The 22,802-nt window shown below is 53.7% G+C and overlaps 1 protein-coding gene across 1 annotated transcript in view; it reads left to right on the top strand.

The window, feature by feature from the left end:
* The window catches only part of SLC24A4 (solute carrier family 24 member 4), a 156,527-nt gene that overhangs the window by 104,973 nt on the left and 28,752 nt on the right, over positions 1–22,802 (top strand). Inside the window, exons 10-12 of the mRNA XM_046647791.1 lie at positions 1,291–1,433; positions 5,845–6,014; positions 10,082–10,286. Coding sequence (XP_046503747.1) covers positions 1,291–1,433; positions 5,845–6,014; positions 10,082–10,286 — 518 coding nt within the window. The remainder of the gene's footprint in view (positions 1–1,290; positions 1,434–5,844; positions 6,015–10,081; positions 10,287–22,802) is intronic.

Raw genomic sequence — 22,802 nt, forward strand, 5'->3', positions numbered from 1 at the left:
AGGAATATGATTCAGCCCTAAAAAGGCAGGAAATTCTGTGAAAGGCTGCAACACGGATGAACCTTGAAAACCTTACACTGAGTGAAAGCAGCCAGCCACAAAAGGACAGATAGTGTCAGGTTCCGCTCATGTGAGGTACCTAGGAGAGTCAAATTCTTAGAGACAGAAAGTCAATTAGACATTACCTGAGAGGAGGAAGTAATCAATGATTAACTAATTAATGGGCGCCAATTAATTGGTTAACTTAGGATGCTGAAAAAGTGTTGGAAATAGATAGTGGTGATGGTTGCATAACAGTGTGAATGTAATTCATGCCACTGAATTGTGCACTTAAAAATGGAAAATAGTTAAAATAGCAAATTTTATGTTATATATATATTACCACATTAAAAAGAAAAAGGAAAAACTACGCTGGAACTGAGCCACATTCAGATTTTATCTTCCTCTGTACATCTCCACGGGTGATTAAAAAAAAAAACAAGACTGAGTTTTATGAGACTATGAATCCTCACATTTATATAAAACATTTATAGTGTTTTATAAAAATGAGTGTTAGGGGACAGTCCAGTGGTGCAGTGGTTAAGTTTACATGCTCTGCTTCGGTGGCCTGGGGTTCACAGGTTCAGATCCTGGGAGTGGAGCTACACACCGCTCATCAAACCATGCTGTGGCAGCGTCCAACAGACAAAATAGAGGAAGATTGGCACAGATGTTAGCACAGGGCCAATCTTCCTCACCAAAAAAAAAAAAAAGTGATTAAACTGTCAAACTCCAAGAAAATTGTCCTTAAAAGATCTGCTCTTTGAGTGCCTTTCAGGGAGGCTGGCAGCCTGGGGCTGTGAGATGGAGACAATCTCTTCTCTGTGGGGGTGGTGGCCCTGGCTCTGCGTGATGCAGGGATGGCCCACTGGGCAGCCCACCAGAGCAAGACGCAGGGCTCTGGGAGAGAGGACAGGCCTCACAATGCCTCCTTTGAGCCCGTCCTCTAGGCTGGGCTGGACTTCTTTATTAGGACAGGTCGTGACGTGCAGTCAGTGTGCATGGGTCAATCTCTTGGGCTGAAGGTCGTTTATGCCCTGGGAGGCGCACGCACGTCTCAGTAGGCGCAGGCCCCTCAGACTGAGGCTGTTCTGCGGTTCCTGTCAGGAATCTGTCAGCTCAGTTGGAAACCCTCGGCTCCCCACCTAGCAGCCAGCGAGCTGTGGGTGCACAGGGATCGGGGGACCGGAGGCCCCGGTCCACCCCTGCCAGCTCCCTCCCGCGGCTCTGACCTCCTGCCTCCACTTCCAGGTACAACATGAAGATTCAGGCTTTCTTCACAGTCAAACAAAAGAGCATTGCGAACGGCAACACGGTCAGCAGTGAGCTGGAGGATGGTAATGATTACTGTGATAGTAGCTCTGATGACCCTTCCGTGCCATTGCTGGGGCAAGGTAAGGCTGAGCAGACAGGAGTGGCCACAACCACTCTCCCTTCTCTTCCCGACACACGCTCACTCCCTCTAAATTGTCACGTCTCACCTTTGGCTGCAGGCCCCTGAATAAGGAGGGAGAATCACTTGGAGATGTTGCCCAGACTGGCGTTGGGTTAGATGGGAGGAGAAGGAAGGACAAGTCAGCAGTCCCCTCCCCGGGGAAGGCTCCCGGCCTGCTTGGCTTTTCTGAAAGGCAGTGAATTCCATCTCTGAGCCGTGCTAGGAAGCTGAGGCCTGGGGGGTGGCAGAGCAGGCCCGGGTCTCCCTGTGGTTTCTCAAATGCCAGGCCCGTTTCTGGAGCACTCAGATCTGAACAGACGTCCGGCTCATCACCCAGAGGAACAGCGAAGCCAGGAAAGGCAGCCACGGAGCTGAGCGGGAGTTCCCAGACCGGCCCCAGAGAGCCCGGCTTGGCGGCCCCCTCCCCTGGGGCTGCAGCCTGGTGTCCTCAGCTTCTCTTTGGCCCCTTGTCTGGGCGTTCTGGACCTCCAGAGCCAGCCCCTGTCATCTCTGTCGAGTTCCCTGAATCCTGCAGGCCTGACCACCTGCTCCTCTGTAAACCCTCTGAGAGAGCTGTGGACTGGCCACACAAGGGCTCTTTCTCCCTTCTTCGCTGGGGCTTGAACAAGTCGCGTCCTCTTTCAGGCGACTTTAATTCCTTTGTGATGGCGGTGGTGGGACCAGGTGGTCTCAGGGACCTCTTGGCTTGAGTCTGGGACACATAGGGGCTGACATCTCTACTCCCTGGCCCCCTCCCCGATCTTCACTCTAAAGTGGATCAAAGTGGGGGCCCCTCCCACGTGCACATTAGACAGGTATGTTCTGGTTACCTGAGACAAGTGTGTTCTGTCTCAGGTAAGCCCCTGGGAGGCACCTGTCACAGGTGCTGGAGTGAGGGATGTCCCCGTGAAATAGAAGGAGGAAGCCCGCTGGGCTAGGGCGTGGGTGCATCAAGGCCACAGCCTGGCTGCTGGAGGCCCCCCCACAGTGAGGGACAGAGAAAGGCCGGCAGAGCCTGGAGCTGTGCCCGCCCATGTGGCCTGGTTCATAAATGCAGGCAACCCCCCCACCCCCCCGGGGAGAGCCCCCTTCCAGGACAGCCTCCTCAGAAGGGGAGGGAACGACGTGGCTGCTGTTTTGGATTTCAGCTCCACAGACACAGTGGCGCTGTGGTCCCTCTCACAGGTCCCCACATACAGTCTCTCAGGACCCAGGCTGGCCCCTGCCTGGTCTCCCATGCGGAGATCAGGGCTCCTGGGGCCTCTGGACCTTCAGGGTGAAGAAGGAAGATTCCACACGCTGAGTCATTCGGGCTAGTGGGAAACGCCCTCTTCCCAGGCGCCAGCCCGAGAGTGGCTTACTGCCCGGGGGGCTGCGGAAGAAGCCCTGAGAACCAGCCTGTGCAGCACCCCTCGAGGGGACGGGGCCGCAGCCATTTCCCTCTGCAGGGAGAGCAGGCTGCCCTGAGGTCGCGGCCCCCGGGCGCCTCTGCCCTGGCCCCGTCTCCATCCCTGTTGTCCCTGTGACAGTAGGACTTACCCCACAGGTTGATTCTCTCCCTCCAGATCTCTAAGTCGAGGACGATCTCTAGAAAGTTGGAAGATGAGACACAGGGCTGCCCCCGGGCACAGGGGAAGAAGGGAAGCAGGTCTCCCTGCACCTTTATCAGCGTGGATGCGTTTGGCTAGAGACCAAGGAGGAAAAGGCTCAGAGAGCCGGCCTGGCGCTGGAGAGGTGGGAGGCCCAGAGAGGCAGCCTTCAGGATGTTTTAACCCCAGCAGTGGATGCCCCTTCCCTCCCAGAGGGCCGTGTGTGAGTCCCGGCAGGGCACTGTCCCCTAGAAATACCCCGAGGCGGGAGGAAGGAGCCCCCACGGACACCCCGGGGCACTGAGGAGAACTGAGCTTCTGAAGTTTGCCTTTTCTCACTGTTTTGCCACAGAATCTTTCCAGCTCAGAGCTCTCTGTGGCCCTCAGACTGCAGGCAGGCAGGCCCCTGCCTGACCCCCGACCCAAGGGAGCCCGAGATGGCCGGCTGGTAGATGGTTTCGAGAACACACATGCGCACATGCAGCTTTGACCTTGCCTTTATCAGTTTTGGTGTTTCCCGTATAAAATTAGAATTTCAACCCAACCTCTTGCCAGATTTTGTGCCTTTTTACTACCATTCTTATAAAGCGCCTTTATGGACCTAAGTGTTCTTAAAGGTCCTGCGTTTCGGTTCACCAGATCAGCTCAGGCCGGTTTTCTCTTTTTCTGGGAGATGGCGTCCTCCAACTTGGTTCTGTCTTTGTTGTTTGGGGGTTTTTTTCCCTAAAACTTCTACAAATTTTTCACATCATGCTTCAATTCTGCTCAAGAAAGCAGAGCACAGTACACTGAGAGAAGGTCCCGGGGACTGGGCGGTGGGGGGCGGGTCGCCCCGATCCCTACCAGTGTTGGGAGTCCAGCCTCTCCCTGCTGGGTGTCAGGTGGCCTTGCACACAGCCTGACAGCCAGGGTCACCTTGACCACAGGCCGGGCCCACTAGGGGCCTTTCCCAGCTGCCCTGGCCCCGGACGCAGCTTCAGTTTGGAGCAGGGAGGGAGGGGGCAATACTGGCCTTGGGCCGAACAGCCAGAAAAACGTGCTGTCATTGGGCAGCCCCCCTTGACTTACCACCTGCCACTTGGAGCACGGCACCAGGACAAGCTGCCCTGGAGCCAGGTATCGTGGCTTCTGCCTCAGACCACTGATGCTCCATCGGCACCCTCCTCTGAGCCCAGGTGTTGCTCCAAGCGGTGCCTATGACTGGGCTTGTTCCATGGGCTGAGCGGAGTCTGGAGCCTGCCGCTGCTTTGCTGGGTTTCATCTCCTGACGGGATGGAGGCTCCAGAGGAGGGAGAGATTTGGGCTTTCCTGCAGCAGAGCGGGGGCAGGGGGCCATGGGCACAGGGGCTTCTGCTCTCAGAGTGGGACAGAGCCGCGGAATTCAGCCAGGAGAGGGGCCGTCCTGAAGGCCAGGGGCCCCGAGCATCGAAGCCCCCCGTAGCAGGAGCCCGTCTACTAACACCCTCCTCCAAATAACACCCTGGCATCTTGGCTGCCGTCAAGAGTGCCCCAAACTCTGGGCATCCACCGCGCTAAGCATCTCTGGCAATCTCTGCTGGCCTGTGTCTCCTTAACTCCTCCTCTTCCGAATTGTAAGTAAGCTGCTTTCCTTGAAGCGATAACACATGCAGTAAAAAAAAAATCCCTGAGCCCAGCACACGCCTCGTCAGAGGTCAGTGTCTGACTCCAGCCCATGCATGATCCTCCTGGCTTCGTCTAACCCTCGCGCCTCCTGTCTGCTGGGCCTTGCTGCCTGTCTGGTGAGGGTGTGTGTGTCTGCTGTGCATCCGTTTGTGTTTGTGCCATTAACTCGCATGAATTTGCTCTCGACTGCTCCTGCGGGCAAGGACGCTCGCCGGGAGCTGGGGACCCGTGCAGAGGGACGGGCGTGTCCCCTTTGACAGCCCCTCGGAGGGGAAGGTGGCCTGCTCGGGTGTGCTGTGTCCATGGGTGGTTCTGTGACGAGGCCCTGGGGCTCTGGAGTTAAATGTCACGTCCCCTGGGCTCCAGCCCCGAGCACGTCGATGAAGGTGGCAAAGAAGAGGCCCGAGGAGTGGGGAGATGTGTTCTTCAGCCGCGTGAGGGGACGCAAAGGGTCACAGAGAGTGGCCTCCCGGCTGGAGGGTGTTAGTTTTATGGAAGACACCCAGCTTGGCCAGCAGCTCATGAGCTGTGCACTCCGGGCAAGCGGGCGCCCCTCCTGGGCCTCAGTTGCCTTGTCCAGTTAGAGGCATCCTTTTGTGCTGGGCGGAGGTGGTCCCTCAAAGAAGATCTGTTGCCTCGTGGCAAGTTTAGAGCCAGAGCTCTCTGGTGCTTTCCAGCATCTTCTATTCCCTTGTCAGTTTGTAAAGTTTCGTCTGAGCCTCTGGGAATAGGGAGAGGGGAAGATCCCCTCACAGTCACGGTGAGAGGCAGCAGGGACCCTGTCTATAGGTGGGCTGCCCTGGGAGGCTAAGAGGAGGAACTGAGACACCCTCGCAGTTAGCCAAGACTGGGCCCCAGAGGAGGGGGGGCATCCGTTGGTGGAAGGATTGGTGTGGGGTGTCTGTCCATGAGGGGCTATAGCAGGGGGACCACGGGCTCTAAGAGGCCGAGTCAGCCGGCGGTCCGGAGCCAGTGGCACACTTTGGCAAATGCGAGGAGCTGAAGCGAGGCTCCCAGGCCGCTGCTGGGACCACAGCCCCGGGAAGTCCTAGACCCCAGGGGAGGTCAGCCGCCCAGCTCTTGGGTGCTGTCCCCAGGGGCATCTCAGCACTAATCCTGGCGTTGTGCTCAATATAGTGAAGGAGGAGCCACCGTATGGCAAAAACCCAGTGGTGATGGTGGACGAGGTCCTGAGCTCCAGCCCTCCCAAGTTCAGCTTCCCGGAGGCCGGCCTCCGCGTGATGATCACCAATAAGTTTGGGCCCAGGACGCGGCTGCGGATGGCCAGCAGGATCATCATTAATGAGGTGAGTGTGCGTAGAGGACCGTGAGAGCCAGTGGGGGCATGGGGTGGGGGGCGGCCCTGGCTTGTCGGGACACTGCTGGTGTTGGGCCACCAGGGCATCCTCTGCCGGGCTGGCATTGATCACTGCACCTGTTTAAGGAAGAAGCCGAACATCCCCCCCAGGCAGCCAGTGGCCCCAGGGGGTTGAATTGAAGGGAGGCAGCAATTGAAGACCGTGCCGGAGATGGTCCACGAAAGGTTTTCTCAGGCCCTCGCGTTAAACTGATTGGAGAAGGCCAGTCCGAAGTATGGATAGTTTCTTTAAAAGGTTATTTAGGTCAAAACAAGAGGTGTACACACCTGTTCTCCAGGGCTAGAACGATTCTAGGAGGAAACAGACACTGGTGAATGGTGGTTACCTCTGGGGACGTCCTTCCGCTCTTACCCGTCTGCTCTGCTTGGATTTTGTGCCTCGTCTCTTTCTTATTTGGAAAAAAAATTAAATAAGTTTGAATATTATTTAATGTGCAAACAGTATAGCAAAGCTAACAGGCTTATTGCTTCCCAGCTTCCCAGCCTTCGCTGCGGATGTGCATCTTGGAGTTTTCAGACCATAACCTCAGACCCAGGTGGTTACCAGAGAGCTGGAAGCTTCCATGGCTGACAGCCGGTAGTTGGCACACTGGTGCTTTGCAGGCATGAGATTGCACGCTGCTGAAAGGTTCTGCATTTTGATCATTTCTGCTTTAATTTCCTACGTAATGTGCCCTCTCTGTGGAATGTGTATTAAGAAAGGGAAACATTGCAAGCTTGGAATCTTTCGGAATTATTTTGATCCAAATTGGTAAAATTTAAATCAGTGAAATTGTACCGAATCCTGCCCATTTTTTGTGAGGGTGATAATTGTGCCCGCTGCGGGTGGGAGGGGAGTTTGAACAACTAGTAAGGATTCAGGGGATATAGGTGTATAGTGTGTTTTTCATGGCGTATGCAGCCAGGGACATAAAGGGGTTTGGTGAGCCGGCGCAGTGCTCGTTGTCATGCCCCCAAATGTTTGAAGCTGCTGGGAAAACCTTGTTTTAGCAGTTAACTCGCTCAGTCTTCCTGGGCCTCAGTTTCTCTGTCTGAGGGTGGCGGGCGGGAAGGCCTCCAGCTCTGAAAATCTCAGTGACGCACAACCGAAAGGAAGCTGAGCGGTGTCATTGGGGAAATTGATGTTGGAAGGGGAGTGGGGAGAATAAAAACCCCAAAGCGCCCAGTTTCGAGGTTGTCTCTTAAGACCCTTTGGTCTCATTTTCTCTTCAGTCATTTAAATTCCAGAATGTTACAGAGAAGTCTGCAAAGCTGAAATTAACCGGTGGTAGAAATGCCTATGGGGCGAGGCCCTCATTTGCTCGTCCTCCGGGAGGGTTTGGGGGGTGAGTACTGGGGGGATGCGAAGGGCGCGGAGGGAGGGCTCTGCTTTGCCTTCGCTCCAGGGCTACCCCTGTCCTCACTGTCCTCACCCACAGCCACGGGGATGCGTTGCCAAGGGGCCCAGAATTTCACCCACCCTCAGTTTCCCCTCCCCCTTTGTGAAGCCGTCCTAGCTGGTCCCCCACCTCCTTCATCCCCACAACTCTCTCCTCATCTCATACCTGGATGCTGGTCGTTTGGACCTGGTCCAGCCAGCTGTAATTGACTAGCTCCTGCTGTGCGCCAGGCAGGTGCGGGGTGCTTACCTGTGTTACGGCGTTAACCCTCTTAATGACCTTCTGAGCCAGATGATGGAGTCTCCAATTTATCAGAGAGGTGAAGTAATTTGCCCAAAGCCACACAGCTAATAAGGGCAGAACAGGAATTCCGACCCAACTCTGAGCCTAGACTGCAAAAGGGAGACTGCATAGATTCTTAGGGGTCAATCTAGTCCACCTCCCCTACCCACTTCTTCTATATCTTTATTCCCTCTGTAATATCCAGCCCCTGCTCAAATTGCTTGTTATTGCTTCTTCCATGTGGCAGCCCTTTGAACATCAGACAGCACCCCCGTAATTTTCTCCTTGAGTCTAAACATCCTTGGGACCTCCCATCCTCTCAGATGTGGCAGGGTTCCAGTCCTCACCATCTAGTTACTCTCCTGTGAAAACCTTCCTGTTTGTCTCTCTCTACATGTGGATCCGTCACCACCTTTGTGTTCTAATCTATGCCTCTTTTAATACAACCTCAGATAGCTTTAGATATTTTTTCCAGGGACAATCCTCTGTTGATTGCTGTTAAGCTAGTCATGACCCTGTCCCCTATCCATGTTGCTACTAAGTTACACTCCCTCCTTACAATTCTGTCTTTGCACACCTAATTTTTTTTTTTTTTTTTTTTTGACTATAAGGATGACCTGTCATTTAACCCTACTTGGATAACACAATACTGTGCCTCCAGGTCTGGGCCTGAGTCTCAGGCATGGATCATTTTGCTCTTTTTGGTAGGCTAAATGTTGTGGACACACTTGTAAGAAAAAAACTTTTTAAATTTCTACCCCACCCTGGACTTCATGATTTAGGAGTCCCTGCCTAAAACTCACATGAAGGCAGTTAAATGGTCGATTCTTCTTTCTCTTAGAGAAATAGCATGCTTCCATTTTAAGTGAGAAGGACGTTTTTTTACTTCCAGTAACACAAGGATGGGCGCTGGGCTCACGCTTATAGAGTGTGGCCTTGGGGACACGTTTACGGGCGCTTGGTCTCCTGCCGAAGTCGTTGGAGGGAATGTGTGTCCGTTGTGTGACCAGCATTACCCACAGAGCCTCAAGCTGCCCCGTAAATATCTGTAACGAGAGTCAGATAAAGGTGAAATGTGCAAGGGCAAGCAGATTCCCGGGGAAGTGGAGACCTGGTGATTTCTTGGAGCATAGCTTCTGCCTTTCCCTGGTTTGGCGGAAACTCTCGGACTTGGCGAGAAAGATCAGCTTCCGCTCGGGGGGAGGGGGCAGCCTTTGTCAGTAGCTGCAGTGAGATGGGGCGGGGAGGGGACAGGTTGGTTCAGGGCCACCCATTAGACGTGGCGAGACTTGGACAGCGGAGGCTCTCCAAATGGCCAGTAACTCAGTAAGAGGCTCACCATCGTTAGTCGTCGGGGAAATGTGGGTTAAAACCACAATTAGACACCACCACGCATCCGCCAGGATGGCTAAAATTAAGAGGACAATACCAGTGTTGCCAAGGATGGAAAGCACCTGAAATTCTAATCCATTGCTTGTGCAAGTGTAAAACCTTATGACCTAGCAATTCCACGCCTAGGTAAATACCCACGGGAAATGAGGATGTGTCCACAAAAAGACATGTACACAAATCTTCATAGCAGCGTTCTTCATAATAACTGCAAAGGGAAAACAACCCAATGCCCATCCACAGGCAAAGGATCCATTGTGGGTTATTTATACAAGGGAATACTATACACCCATGAAAAATAATAAACTACTGATTCGTGCAACAGCATGGATGAATCTCATGGATATTAGGTTGAGTGAAAGAAGCCAGGTATAAAATAATACATCCTGTTTGAATCCATTTATATGAAGTTCAAGTTCAGGAAAAACTAATTGATATTTATAAAAGAATTGTGGTTGCGTTGGTTACATCTGGAGAGAGGGGCACAGAGACAAGGAAGTGTCTGAGGGCGTCTTCTAAGGGGCAGGAAGCGTTCTCCATCGTGATCCAAAACATCATTGAGCTGTGCACTTTTTTGCATAGTGTATCTAAAAAGCAAATTAAACTCGGCAGGGCCTCTCCTGTGACTGTCTCAGGTGGCTTCTAAACATCCGCTGGGGGGGCCGGAATGACCACTGTCGCCCAGTGTTGTGGGCTGGGCTGTCATTAGGCACAGGAAGGAGAGAGCCGGGGCTCTGACCAGTCCCCAGGGCTTCCTGGTATCGGTCCCAATGGAAGCGAGCAAATTTGGGTCTATCTCAAGGTTCTCAGGCCATTTCCCAAGCAGACCGACACCCAGGAGTGTTGTTCTAGAAACCTCGAAGGGCCGTGGATGTAGAAGGAACAAAGCCCCAGTGTGACACTTTGTCACACGTCTTGGCGTCGCTCTTGCCTCCTGTCCCCACAGCGACAGAGGCTGATCAACTCAGCGGACGGCGTGAGCAGCAAGCCTCTTCAGAACGGGCGGCACGAGAACATCGAAAATGGGAACGTTCCCGTGGAAAACCCCGAAGACCCTCCGCGGGAGCCGGAGCAGCAGCCCCCGCCGCCCCCGCCGCCCCCAGAGCCCCAGCCGGTCGAGGCTGCCTTCCTGTCCCCCTTCTCCGTGCCCGGTGAGTTCTGCGGGGCGGGGCTCCACGGGGACCGAGCCCAGGTCTTCAGGATGGGGAGCTGGACCCGTGAGGGTGGGGAGGGCGGCTGTGAAGGGTCCACACTGGGTCACTGGGTGCTTAGGAGGCACCCGGTCGTCACCCCGTCAGCGCTGAACTGGGGATCAGAGCTGCAGTCGGACGCAGGGACTGCCGAGCGTGGGGAGCCTGTGTGCCCGACAGCAGGCCCGCTGGGGACGTGGCAAGTCCCAGGAACCCCTGTAGGGCCCAGGGCCGCTGGTCTGTCTGTGGCAGTAAGAAAAGCAACCACCACCGTTATTTTTATGGCCACGCACAGAGTCTCCACCCCCTCCAGCCGGGGCACGCTGTTTCGCCCGTGCATTACTTATTTGCCAGGACAGGATATTCCAAGGCCACAAATGGTCCTTAGATGGTTACACTTCATACAGCTGACAACATCTCCTACCCATAAATAAGTCAGATCAGACCACAACTCTGCCCGAGCTCTTAGCATCCTCCCGTCTCACTGACCTCCGAGGCCCAGTGTCATCTCACTACCGGCTCTTTGTTGACCTCCGCTTCTGTTCTTCCCCCTCCTGTGCCCTCTGCTCCAGCCACACTGGCCTCCTCGCTGTCCTTCCTAGAACTCACCAGGTGTGCTCCTGCCCCAGGACCTTTGCACTTGCCCTTTGCTAGAATGCACTTTCCCCACCTATGCATATAGCTGACTCCTTCACCTTCATCAGGTCTCTGCTTCCATGTGGCTTTCTTGCTTCCCTGACCACCCTATTTGAAGTATTTTATGTGTTTCTTATCTTGTGTATCTCCCCCAAGTAAAATGTCAGGTCTACAGGGCAGAGATCTTTGTCTCTTTCCTTCACTGCCGTGTCCCCAGTGCCCGTGCCTGACTCATGGTAGGTCTCACTAAATGTCTGTCAAATGAATGGATTCAGGAGTTCGCGTGCGAGAGGGTCCCCAGACACACGCAGTCTGCCTTCATCTTTCACCAAACTCCTCTGCAATCTGAGACGGGAAGTGGCGGCCTCTGCCGTTTGGCCCCAATCTCGGAGGGTTTCCTTGGCATCCTGCCATCGCGAGAGGCAGCAGAATTCTAGGATTTTCAAGTCCAGAACTTGATGTTTTTCTGAAAAGAACTCTGTGTTGAACATCAGGCTCGCAGAGGACCTAATTTGGGAGGTGACTGTAGGGGGTGAGAGGCTGTGCAGTTCCTTGCCCCCATCTTTATGGGAACACTCCTGTCCCCAGGTGGGTGGCGTGGGCGTGCTCGGGCCGCGATGTCCAGCCACTGTGCTTCATCATGGAAATGTGGGCTCCGCTGGGAGTCACGGGGCTTCCTTGGAGCCTCTGGGTCAGAGCTTCTGGGGCGTGCTAATCACAGCCACCCAGGGGCTCTTCCCAAAACTCAGGGCCTGGGTCCAAAACCCCGACTTTCCAAACATGGGAGTGGGGCCTGGGAATCTGCACTTCCACACCCTCTCCGGCTGAGGCCTGGGTCCTGGCCGCGTTAGGAGTAGCTGCCCCTGGTCAGCACCTTCCAGCGCTCTTCCACATGAAAGGCAGGCCCAGGAAATGAAATTTGTCCCTGCACTGAGGTCACGCAGGAGCCCAGCTCCCTCGACCCCTCTGCTGACCAGAAGCCTTGGGGGTCTGTGTCTCGGCCCGCCTCCACCACCACCTGGCACGTCAGCACACCTGCCGGACGCTCTGTGGGAGCAGAGGTCGTGCTCAGCCAGCTTGTCTGGAGGGCTGAAGGTCACACTGCGCTGCGTGGGAGCTGGGGCCCTGGGGCCGGGTGTGGGACACAGAGAGGAGGGGTGGTCTTCTCCAGATCCAGGAACCTATGTCAGTGCCCCTGTTTGTAAACACCAGGAGGAAGGAGATTTCTGCGGGTGAGATCATGGGAGGGCAGTGTCCACCCAGAGGAGAGCCTGCCCCCAGGCGATGACCCAGCGCGGGGCCCCACCCAGCATTTCTTATTCTGTGTTCATAGGAGGTTCCGACACGGGCCTTGGGTCTGGAGCCCTGGGTACCCCACACAGCCCCACAGCCCCACATCCTCACGTCACCAGCCCGGTTCCTGTCCCCAGTCCACGTGGGGCCGAGTACAGGGACTTGGGGCTGCGGACACCAAAGGGGTTTCCTCGAGGCCTGGAGACCTGACACCAGAGAGGCCTGGAGTGTGGTCACAGGGAGGGAGAAGCAGCCACGATCCTGGGAGCAGCCTCGCTTGCTGGGGGAGGACCGAGAAGGGGGTCTGGTTCGGTGGGTTCTGTTCTCCGGCCCCAGGATATGGGAGGTGGAATCCCCATTTTACAGAGGTGGGGCCCGATGGGGCCACTTCATCTGAGTCCTGGTCCTGATGCTGCGCGCTGACTAGGGTTCTCCAGGAAGCCCGAGAAGGGATGTGCCCTTCTTGGTGGCCGCTACTCTGTCGAGTAAGGCGGCTCTGTGTAAGGTCAACTCATCTTTCCATTTCCGTAAAACCTTGAGTTTGGCAGGATTGGGTGGGGTGGACCCCAGGGCCTACCGCCCCCTCCCCCGTCCTTGTCCCCAGACCTGCTGCTCCCCTGGGAAGTGGCTGTGGGGAGTCGGATCTACTCCCTGCGGGGACTCTGGGTGGGTCACCTCTCAGGGTGAGGGTCTTAGATGCTGTTCTCTCACGAGGGCTCAGACCAGAGAGCTCCCACATTCTCTGCACCCGGGAGTCCTTCTGGGGGAGCTCTGCCCTTCCTGGCGGGGCAGGACTTCCTCTTGTACTTGGGCCACCTCCCTCTTCAAGCTGAGGCTCCAGGATGTTCCCCTGGGCTCGCCTGCAGCAGAGCCAAGGGCCGAGAGCTGCCGCCCAGTGCTCGCCTCTTCTTGTCCTCAGGACTAGGCCGGGGCTCTCCGTGTCCCTGCAGAAGTGTCCCTTTGTGTCCCTGTGGATGTGTTTCCAGATGTTGCCCTTAGAAACCACAAGTCACTTCCTCGCCCTCCTTGCAGCTCTTCTATGTTGTGGAGACGGGCTGGGGGCCGGCTCCGGCATCCAGGAGTCCCGGGTTTGCATCTCACTTCTCCCACTTAGCAGCGCTGTGGCCGTGGGCAAGCTGCTTCACTCCCTGAAGCTCCGCCCCTCATCCACAAATCGGGGCGACAGCACTTGCCTCCTGGGGTTGCCCCGGGTAGTAACTAAGATCATGGGCCGCCGCCTCTGTGCACTGTCTGACACATAGTAGGTCCTCAGGAGGTGTGAATTCGGGTCACAGTGTGCTTGAATCCCGTGGCTTCTGTTAGCCCCAGCTTCTCGTATCCTCTCCTGGTTGGGCTGCAAACAGTATTCTAGGAGGGTCCCAGTGGAGACGGGGAGCCGGGTCCTCTGAGGGTCGGGGAGAGGAACCAGCATCTCCCGAGCACTGCTGTGTGCGGGCACTGGGCTGCAGACAAGATGATTCCAGTCGGTGGAAAACAGCACCACACTCTTCTGGGCTTTGGGGGTCTGGGTGGGCACAGGACAGCCCTGGTGTCTGCTCTCTGGGAGCTTCCGGGCTGGCGGGGCAAATGCAGGCAGATAACCCCTCCGTGCACTTTGTTCATCATCTCCTTCCCGGTAACACCGCCGATCCCGGAGGAGGTAGATGCGCCAGCCTGCAGCCCGGCTCTGCCCTCCTGCCTGACCAGAGTTCCAGGGCACCAGGCAGCCTGGCTCTGGGGCTCGCCTGGTCTGCTGCTGGATTTGCATCAGCACCGAACGCACCTGTGCTCTTCCCGCTCTGGGCACGGAGGCCGGTCCTTAGGCCTCCCGGGCCAGCTGTTGGCCAGGGAAGAGGAGGGGGAGGAGGAGTTCTCTCTCCTAGGAAGCTGTGGCCTCCAGCCCTGGCACTGCCCTGAAGTGGTCGGCCGGGGAATGCCCTGCACGCAGGCTGTTTGTGGCTGACTTACAGTCTGACCACAGCCTGGTCCTCCCACGGGGCTTCTCTCTGTTGCCCCCAAATGGGTGAGGAAGTCGCATCCTCTGTACTGGGATGCTGGTCCTCACCTCTGGGCTGTTTTACAGCCAGCGTCTATTGGTGATGGGCTGTGTGTTAGACCCTAAGTGAAAAATGGGTGATTCTTACGGGGCTTCTGTATGCCATGCCCTGTATTCCCTCATTTAATCCTCACCACACGTGAGGTGGGAGTGGTTCTCTCCATAGACAGAGAAGGAAAGGGAATCACAGAGAGGTTAGGTGACTTGCCGGTGGTTACCCAGCTCCTAAGTGGCAAGCAGCGTTTCCAACCTGGGCAGCCCGTGCTAACCACTGTGCAGTACTGCCTCTTTGTTCTGTGCACTTTCCTTTAACCCTCACAGCTGCCTTGTGAGGGAGGCCTTAACATTATCCTCATTTTGCAGAGAGGAAAACTGAGGCTCAGAGAGGTTATGGGACTTCCCAAGTCACATAGCCATTATGCGGGGAGCCACTCTTCCACCCTGTGCCTCCTGAGCTGTGGACACCATCCTGGCCTGGTCCAGTGGAGAGCAGAGTCCCAGACCACAAGCCCCAGGCCTGTCACTGAGCGGGTGAATGGCCTCAGATGTATATGTACCCTGGACCCACAATGCAGTTCAGCTCATTTCAGTGGAGGGACTGCGGGGTGCATGTGGTTTCACAGAGTGCAGGCCTGTGGAGGTTCTGGGAACAGGAACAGGAGGTCAGACCTGGTGAGAACTTACTGTGGACCTGGGGAGGTGCTTCACACATATTAGCTCATCAAGTCCTCATGCCAGCCCTCGAAGGTGGCTACTTTTATTGTCCCCATTTCCCAGGTGAAGAAACTGAGGCACAGAGAGCTTTAGTTGCCCAAGGTCACACAGCAGGAAGGGGAAGAGCCAGGATTTGCACTGGCATTCTGACCCCACATGTGCTTAGGGGACAACACTGTCGGCCACCTAATGGAACGTTCCGGCTCTCCATTCCTTTGGAGCCATGAGGAAGTACTTGCTTCTGTCCAGGTTGTTAGCAAATTCTAGCTTGTACACAGGGTGCCAAGTGACGTGTGTCTGTGTTAGTAAACCTTGTTGAAGTGAGTTGAATTCTGAGCCATCGGGGACCTGACGTGCCCTCTTCAGGCCTGGCTGGCACACTAACCCCTCTCTTCCTTTATTGTAACCAAACTCAACACAGGCAATCGGATTTCGGGAAGCTCGGGACCTTATTCTGCCCACCCACCCCCCGTCTCCCTCAGTTCTGCACGGTCCTGGTGGGAGGAGAGACCCACGGTTCGGGTGGGTCGGTTGAGTCTCTCTAAACCCGGTAAGGGGGATGCTGCAGAAATAGAGCTCTAGAAAGCTCTGCTCCCCTGTTCTCTCCTCGGCACAGCTGCGAAAGCAGAGGAGACGCTGCAGGTGCTGTGGGCTCAGTGACATGTGAAATTCTGGACGTGGTTCCCAGCTGTTCCAGGCCCCCAGAGACACGCAGCGCTTTGTGGTGGAAACGATCTTGCTCTTGCCACACGAGAAATTGCACATTCAGTAGATTGTGTCATAAGGCAAAGCCAGGATTTCAAAGAAGCGTCCTTGTCGATCACTGTTTGTGGAGCAGTGAGGTGTCAGTTCACAGCCAAATTAGAACGAACGCTGGCTGAACTTTTTACTGTTTAATATGACAGCTTTATTGAGATATAATTCACTTATAAGTCACACCTTTAAAGTATACAATTGAATGGCTTTTAGTATGTTCACAAAGTTGTGCAGCCATCACCACAGTCGACTTTAGAGCATCTTCACCTCCCCCAAAAGAGACCCCTGCCCATTTTCAGTTATTCCTCATCGCTCCTCCCGTCTCCTGGCCACCACTCCTCTACTTTCCGTCTCTTTGGATTTATCTGTTCTGGGCATTTCAATTAAATGGAATCATACGATGTTTGGCCTTTGGTGACTGGCTTCTTGTACTTAGCATGATGTTTCTAAGGCTCATCCGTGTTGTAGCGTGGATCGGTACGTCATTCCTTTTTTATGGCTGAGTAATATTCCACCGTATGGATTGACCGCATGTATCCATTCACCTCTTGATGGGCATTTGGATTATTTCCACTTTCTGGTGATGAGTGGTTTATAAAAATAGCTAGCAGAGTACAATGAAGAAAAAGGCTCAACATTTTTTTAAATTCATTACCATAAATTTCTGAGAGCTCTTATTTTTGATCTCCCCCCCTTTTTTAGTAATTCTTTTTTTTTTTTTGGTGAGCTGACATCTGTTGCCAATCCTCCTCTTTTTGCTGAGGAAGACTGGCCCTGAGCTAACATCCGTGCCCATCTTCCTCTACTTTATATGTGCGATGCCGCCACAGCATGGCTTGCCAAGCAGTGCCATGTCCGCACCAAGGGTCTGAACCGCACACCCGGGGCTGCCAAAGTGGAAGGTGCGAACTGAACTGCTGTGTCACCTGGCTGGCCCCCTCAGTATTTTTTCGATCTAAATGAAAGCCGTTTTCCTCCAAGTTACCTGTGATTAGCAACAAACTTTCTCTGAATCTTAGGGTTAAGGGAGATCTTGGGAATTTTAGACCAGCCGCCTTATATTCCAAAGCAGGAAACCGAGTGCCAGGGGCTTCCCCAAGGGGTGGTCTCGACCAGACAGAACCAGGCGTCCAGGCCACGTGTCTGGGATCCCCTCCGAGACGCCCCTGCAGCCGGGCCAGCACAGTGCAGCTGGGAGGTGGGAGGCAAAGGGGCCCGGGACCCCCCATGTGCTGGCACGTGCTACAATCCTGCAGCCTCTTCGGATGCCACAACAGACACCTGCACGAGCTCCCCTGAGCGTGTCCTGGATCCTGAGAGCAGCGAAATGGCTGGACTCGGCCTCAGGGGAGGTCGAGGCTCTTCCTGGCTCTTGTTTTCGCTTCTCTCTGCAAGCCTGTCTCATTTTGCTCCTTGGCTGCAGACCAGCTTTCTCAAATTCACTGTTGGTCCACAGGCAGAGTGTGGCCTCCCGGTGGCCCCAGACTGACCTGTGACAGTTCCAGCCTCCCTGACTTAGCTCACTGGTGTTGCCTCTGAATTCCAGAGTCCCGAGAGAAAATGCCGTCAGCCCAGAGGTCCGGTGTCCACCCCTGGTCAGTCAGCTGTGCTGGCCAGTATGGCTTTGGTGGCCCCTAGGAAGACTGGTCCTGAGGGCAGAGGGGCTGAGCCCACACATGCCTGCATCCCTGTGGGTGTCTATGACAAGGGCCTCTAACATCATCAGGAGATGATGGCTGTAGCTTATCTCAGATGAGGAGAAATGGAAATTAATACAGAGACCTAGGTGCCTTCTGCAATCGTGGGCACCAGCAACGACTCCCAGAGCTCCCCCAGCTGGACTGGCTGGCCCTGCCAGCACGCCAGAATTGGGGAGGTGGGGAGCCGGGGGTTTCCAGAACCTCACTGTCAGAGCTGTGATCCAGGGACCAAGAGGCCGCTGCCCCGGCTGTGCCTGCACACCCCCAGCAGCACACACTGGACCCTGTGATGCTCGTCAAGCCTCAGGGACTGTCTCTGATGCCACTCAGCCACTGCCTGGGCTAGGACACGCTGGGGCAGCAAAGCCAGCTCCCAGAGCCATGCAGACGGCAGTGCGTCAAGCAGCAGAAAGCCCGGCCCCTCCGCAATTCTGCTTTTCAAGTTAGAGAACCTGTTTGTTTGTTTTAACATCTGTTTCTACTGTCTGTAGAAACACCTGAGCTGACATCTATTGCCAATCTTCTTCTTTTTTTTTTTCTTCTTCTCCCCAAAGCCCCCCCCCTTCCCCTCCCACCGAGGGCATAGTTGTATATTCTAGCTGTGGGTCCTTCTGGCTGTGCCATGTGGGACACCGCCTCAGCATGGCCTGATGAGCAGTGCCAGGTCCACGCCCAGGATCCGAACCCATGAAATCCTGGGCCACCAGAGCGGAGCGCACAAACTTAACCACTCGGCCACAGGGCCGGCCCCTAGGGAACCTATTTTGAATCCAGAACTTCAGCTGCAAGGGAGTCTGGGAGATGCCTCTGAGGACACACTGGAAGGAGGGGCTGCCGAAGGCCGCTCAGCATGTCCACTTTCGTGGAGCTGTAGTGCAGCTTGGAGAAAGGCAATAAAACCAGTCTGAACTGATGGCTTGACTTAGACCCAAGCAGACCTGGTGAGGGACCCGTGCAGCTTTCAATCTCATAGTGAGACAGGAAGACACAGGGCCTCAGCCCAGAACTTGGCAGACACATCCTTCCTCAGGCACCTCCTTAGTCGACACCTCGGATGCGGAGCTTAGAGTCTGCAGCATGGCCCTGCCAGATGGCTGGTGTGGCCCCGTTTCCCAGGTGAGGAGATGGGGCCTCGGGAGCCTGCATACAGGGGAGCAGGTGACATGGGAGGGGCTGGTACCCAGCTCGGCCGGACTCCAAAGTGATGTCCTCTGCCTGGTTCCAGCGTTGACCTGGGCTGAGAGGGCCTCTGCCCGGCCAGGATGTCCCCTGGGCTGCAGGGAGCAGCAGGAGGAAGCGCAGGGAGCTGGCCGGCGGCCAGTCTGTGTGGTCTGCAGACACCAGGAGCACGGCAGCCCCACCCCACCGTAGCGGGTTTGCTGGATGTTTCAGGGGAGGGCTGCTGGCAGCCTGGAGGAGCAGCAAGTGTTCTTGACTCCTTTGGGTGTTCCTAACACCAGCAGCCTCTCTCTCACACTCTCCAGGGCCTCCAGTTCGAGGTGAGGCTTTCAGAGGCAGGACAAAGAGCTCCGTACTTCCTGTTTTCTTTAGCCTCCCCACAACTGCTTGAGGCGGGGCAATTGCTACCATCTCACACATGAGGACGTGGAGGCTCAGAGAGGTTGAGGGTGCACCTGCTGCCACGCAGCAGAGAGGGACAGAGAACGGAAGGATTCTCTTTTGCCGGAAGCCTTGAGATTCCTGAGGTGGGGTGCAAAGCCGGCCGTAACTTGGGGTCGTCTTTAGAATAAGAGAGCCGGTGTATCAACTCCGATGTCCTTGCAGCTCTGGGACCTGTTTACTTCCAGTCCCAGAGATGGACACAGTAGGGGCTGTGGGCAGGTCTGCAGAGCCGGGACGGGGGTCCCTGGGGTCCTCACCGGCTGAGGGAACACTGGCCCTGGCTTCTCCGTTGACTGGGAGAACTGGGAGATCCCGGTGTGCAGGTCTGGTCTGGCCCCCTTCTTGGAAAGGCAGCTGCCTTCGTGGGGACACGTGAACAGGGTCCCAGAGGCCGAACCGTGTTACCTGACTGTGCCAGCGTGACGGGGAGACAGAGCCTGGGCTGCCTCCCTGGGGAAGGCCTCTCTCAGCCCCCACGGGCTCTGCAGGTCTCTGCGCTGGGCTGCTGGGCGTATCTTCCTGGGCCTTTGGTCTCTGTGCCCCCGGCCCGGACTGCTGTGTCTGCCCTCAGCAGCACCTGCCTCTGACCTTACTGAAGCCTAGCGTTTTCTCTCCCATCCTCCCTTTCATCCTCCCCCTTCCCCCCAAACCTCAGCGTGGCAGCTTAGTTTGATTGCAGCCCTGACCTCGTCTGCTTCCCATGGGACCCCTCCTTGCCCCTCTAGGGCCCTCACCATCAAAACCAGCCCCCCGGGAGTCAGGATGGTGTCACTAAGAGGTTTGGTGTTGGACTCCTGGATCTGCCACCTCCTAGCTGTGTGACCTTGGGTGAGTGGCCTTATCTCTCTGAAGCTGTTCTAGTCTCTGTAAAACCACCCAACCCGGTGTTTGACAATAGTAGGTACTCAGTAGGTGGAAGTTAACGTGGTGGTTAACAACGGTAGCTAAAATGTAGGGCTTCCTCTGCACCAGGCGTTATTCTAAATACGTCATATGTGCTGGCTCATTTTCAGTCTCACAGTAGTGCTATGAGATAGGAACTGTTATCCCATTTTGCAGATGAGAAAACTGAGATACAGAGAGGCTAGATACTTACCCAAGGTCACACAGCTATCATATCCCAGAGCTAGGATTTGAACCCGGCAGTCTAGCCAACTGTTAACTGTGAAGCATCTGTGTCCTCTGAAGGCAATCTAATGGCTAAGTCTAAATCGAAGGATAAAACAAAAGTGCATTAAAAACAACTAAAAATTATTGATTCTGAAGTTCATTCACCCCAAGGAATAAGAAAACTCTAGCGGTGCCCCTTCTCAAGAGGATTTTTCTGTTTGGATCACACCCCTGAGCCAAAAGTATGAAGCTCTAATGTGATAGTTGACACCCCTATCAGCCGGTGGGCAGAAAAAGGACTTCCACAGGCCTCAAAATCCTGGGACTCAGGGGCAGTGTAGAACAGAGGAGCCAGGATTTAGACTCTAAAGACCTGCGTTCAAGTCCTGGCACTCCCTCCCGCTGTCTGAGATGTTTATAGGAGTCACTGAATTTCACCAAACCTCGGTTTACTTACCTGTGAAATGGGGGGAATACCTGTCCCCCAAAACTGACATGAAGAACAAAGAGTGTGTGTGAAAACCACCTCCAAGATGTGAGGCATGGCACAGATGTTGGATCAAGGCGAGGTGGCCGGTCGTTAACCCGACCTTGGCAATGCTCCACCTTCACCCACAGCCCTTTGACTCCCCACCAAGGCCGGCTCGAGGCTGCTGGCTGGGGAAGCAGTGTCTGTCTGTGGCTCTGTTACTAATTTTCTGTGAGATTTTGGGCAGTTCATTAACCTTCTTGGGACTTGGTTTTCCTCTTTATAAAATGGAGTTAACCAAATGACACTTATCCCAGGAATGCAAGGTTGGTTCAAAATATGAGAAACAACGTAACAATCCTCGTTGTTAGAATAAGGGACAGAAACCACATGGTCCTCTCCATAGGGAAAAACCTTTGACAAAATCCAACACCCTTTCTTGATGAAAAAACACTCGACACGCTAGGAATAGATGCAAACTTCCTGAACCTGATAAAGGACATCTACAGAAAACCCACAGCTATCATCATACTTGTAATGGTGAGGGACTGAAAGATTTCTCCCTAAGATCAGGAGCAAGACAAAGATGTCGCTCTCACCACCTCTGTTCAATGTCGTGCTGGAGGTTCTAGCCAGGGCAAATTGGAAAGAAAAAATAAAAGACCTCATATTGGAAAGGAAGAAGTGAAACTATTTGTATTTGTAAATAGTACGATCTTGTGTATAGAAAATCCTAAGGAATGCAGCAAAAAGAACTGTTAGAATGAATAAACTTGCAGGGTACAAGATCTATATACAAAGTCGAATTATATTTCTCTACATTAGCAATAAACAATTCCATTTACAATAGCATTAAAAGGAATAAAATACTTAGGAATAGATTTAACAAATGCAGTACAAGACTTGCCCACTGAAAACTACAAAATGTTTCTGAAAGAAATTGAGGAAGATCTAAATGGAAAGATATCCTATGTTCATTAATAGGAGGACTGAAAAATTTTAAGATGGCAGAAGTCCTCAACTTGATGTACAGGTTCCGTGCAATCTCTCCAAATCTGTTTTAAGAAATCTTTTCAACAAATGGTGCCAGGACAACTGGATAACCGCATTAAAAAAAAATGAAGCTAGACTCCTAATTCACACCATATACAAAAGTTAACTCAATATGAAACAGGAACCTGAGAGTGATAGCTAAAAATATGAAACTCTTATAAGAAAATATAGGTGTATATATTTATGGCCTTGGGTTAGACCATGGTTTCTTAAATATAACAGAAGCCTAAGTAGCCAAAGAAAAGCATGAATTGCACTTCATCAAAATTAAAAACTTTGTATAGGACACTATGAAGAAAGTGAAAAGACAACTCAAAGTCGGAGAAAACATTTGTAAATCATGTTTCTGATAAGGATCTAGTATCCAGAATCTATACAGAACTCTTAGAACTCAACAATAAAAACACCCACTTTTATAAATGGGCAAAGGATTTGAATAGACCGTTCTCCAAAGAAGATATACAAATAGCCAATAAATCCATGAAAAGATGCTCAGCGTTATTAGTCATAAGGAAAATGCAAATCAAAACCACGGTGAGATCCCACTTCACACCCACTAGGATGCCTGTAATCAAAGGAGACAGCACTGTGCTGGCAAGGATGCGGGTATGTTGGAACCCTCATACACTGCTGGTGGAAAGGTAACATGGTACAGCCCCTTGGAAAACAGACTGTCAGTTCCTCAAAGAGTTAAACATGGAGTTACCATATGATGCGATGCCACCCCTAGTTACATGCCCAAGAGAAATGAGAACATGTGTCCACACAAAAACTTGTACATGAATGTTCATAGCAGCATTGCTCATAGTAGCCAGAGCATAGGAACAATCCAAATATCCGTCAAGTGATGAACGGATGAACACAATATGGTACATGCACATCCTGGAATATTATTCACCCATAAAAAGGAATGGAGTGTTAATATATGATACAACGTGGAAGAACTTCGAAAACATGCTAAGTGAAAGAAGCCAGTCGCAAAAGGCCACATATTATGATCCCATTTACATGGCGTTTCCAAAATAGGTAAATCTATAGAGGCAGGTGGATTGGTGGTTGCCAGAGCT

The sequence above is a fragment of the Equus quagga genome, chromosome 20 (genome assembly GCF_021613505.1).
Source record: "Equus quagga isolate Etosha38 chromosome 20, UCLA_HA_Equagga_1.0, whole genome shotgun sequence".
NCBI lineage: Eukaryota > Metazoa > Chordata > Mammalia > Perissodactyla > Equidae > Equus > Equus quagga.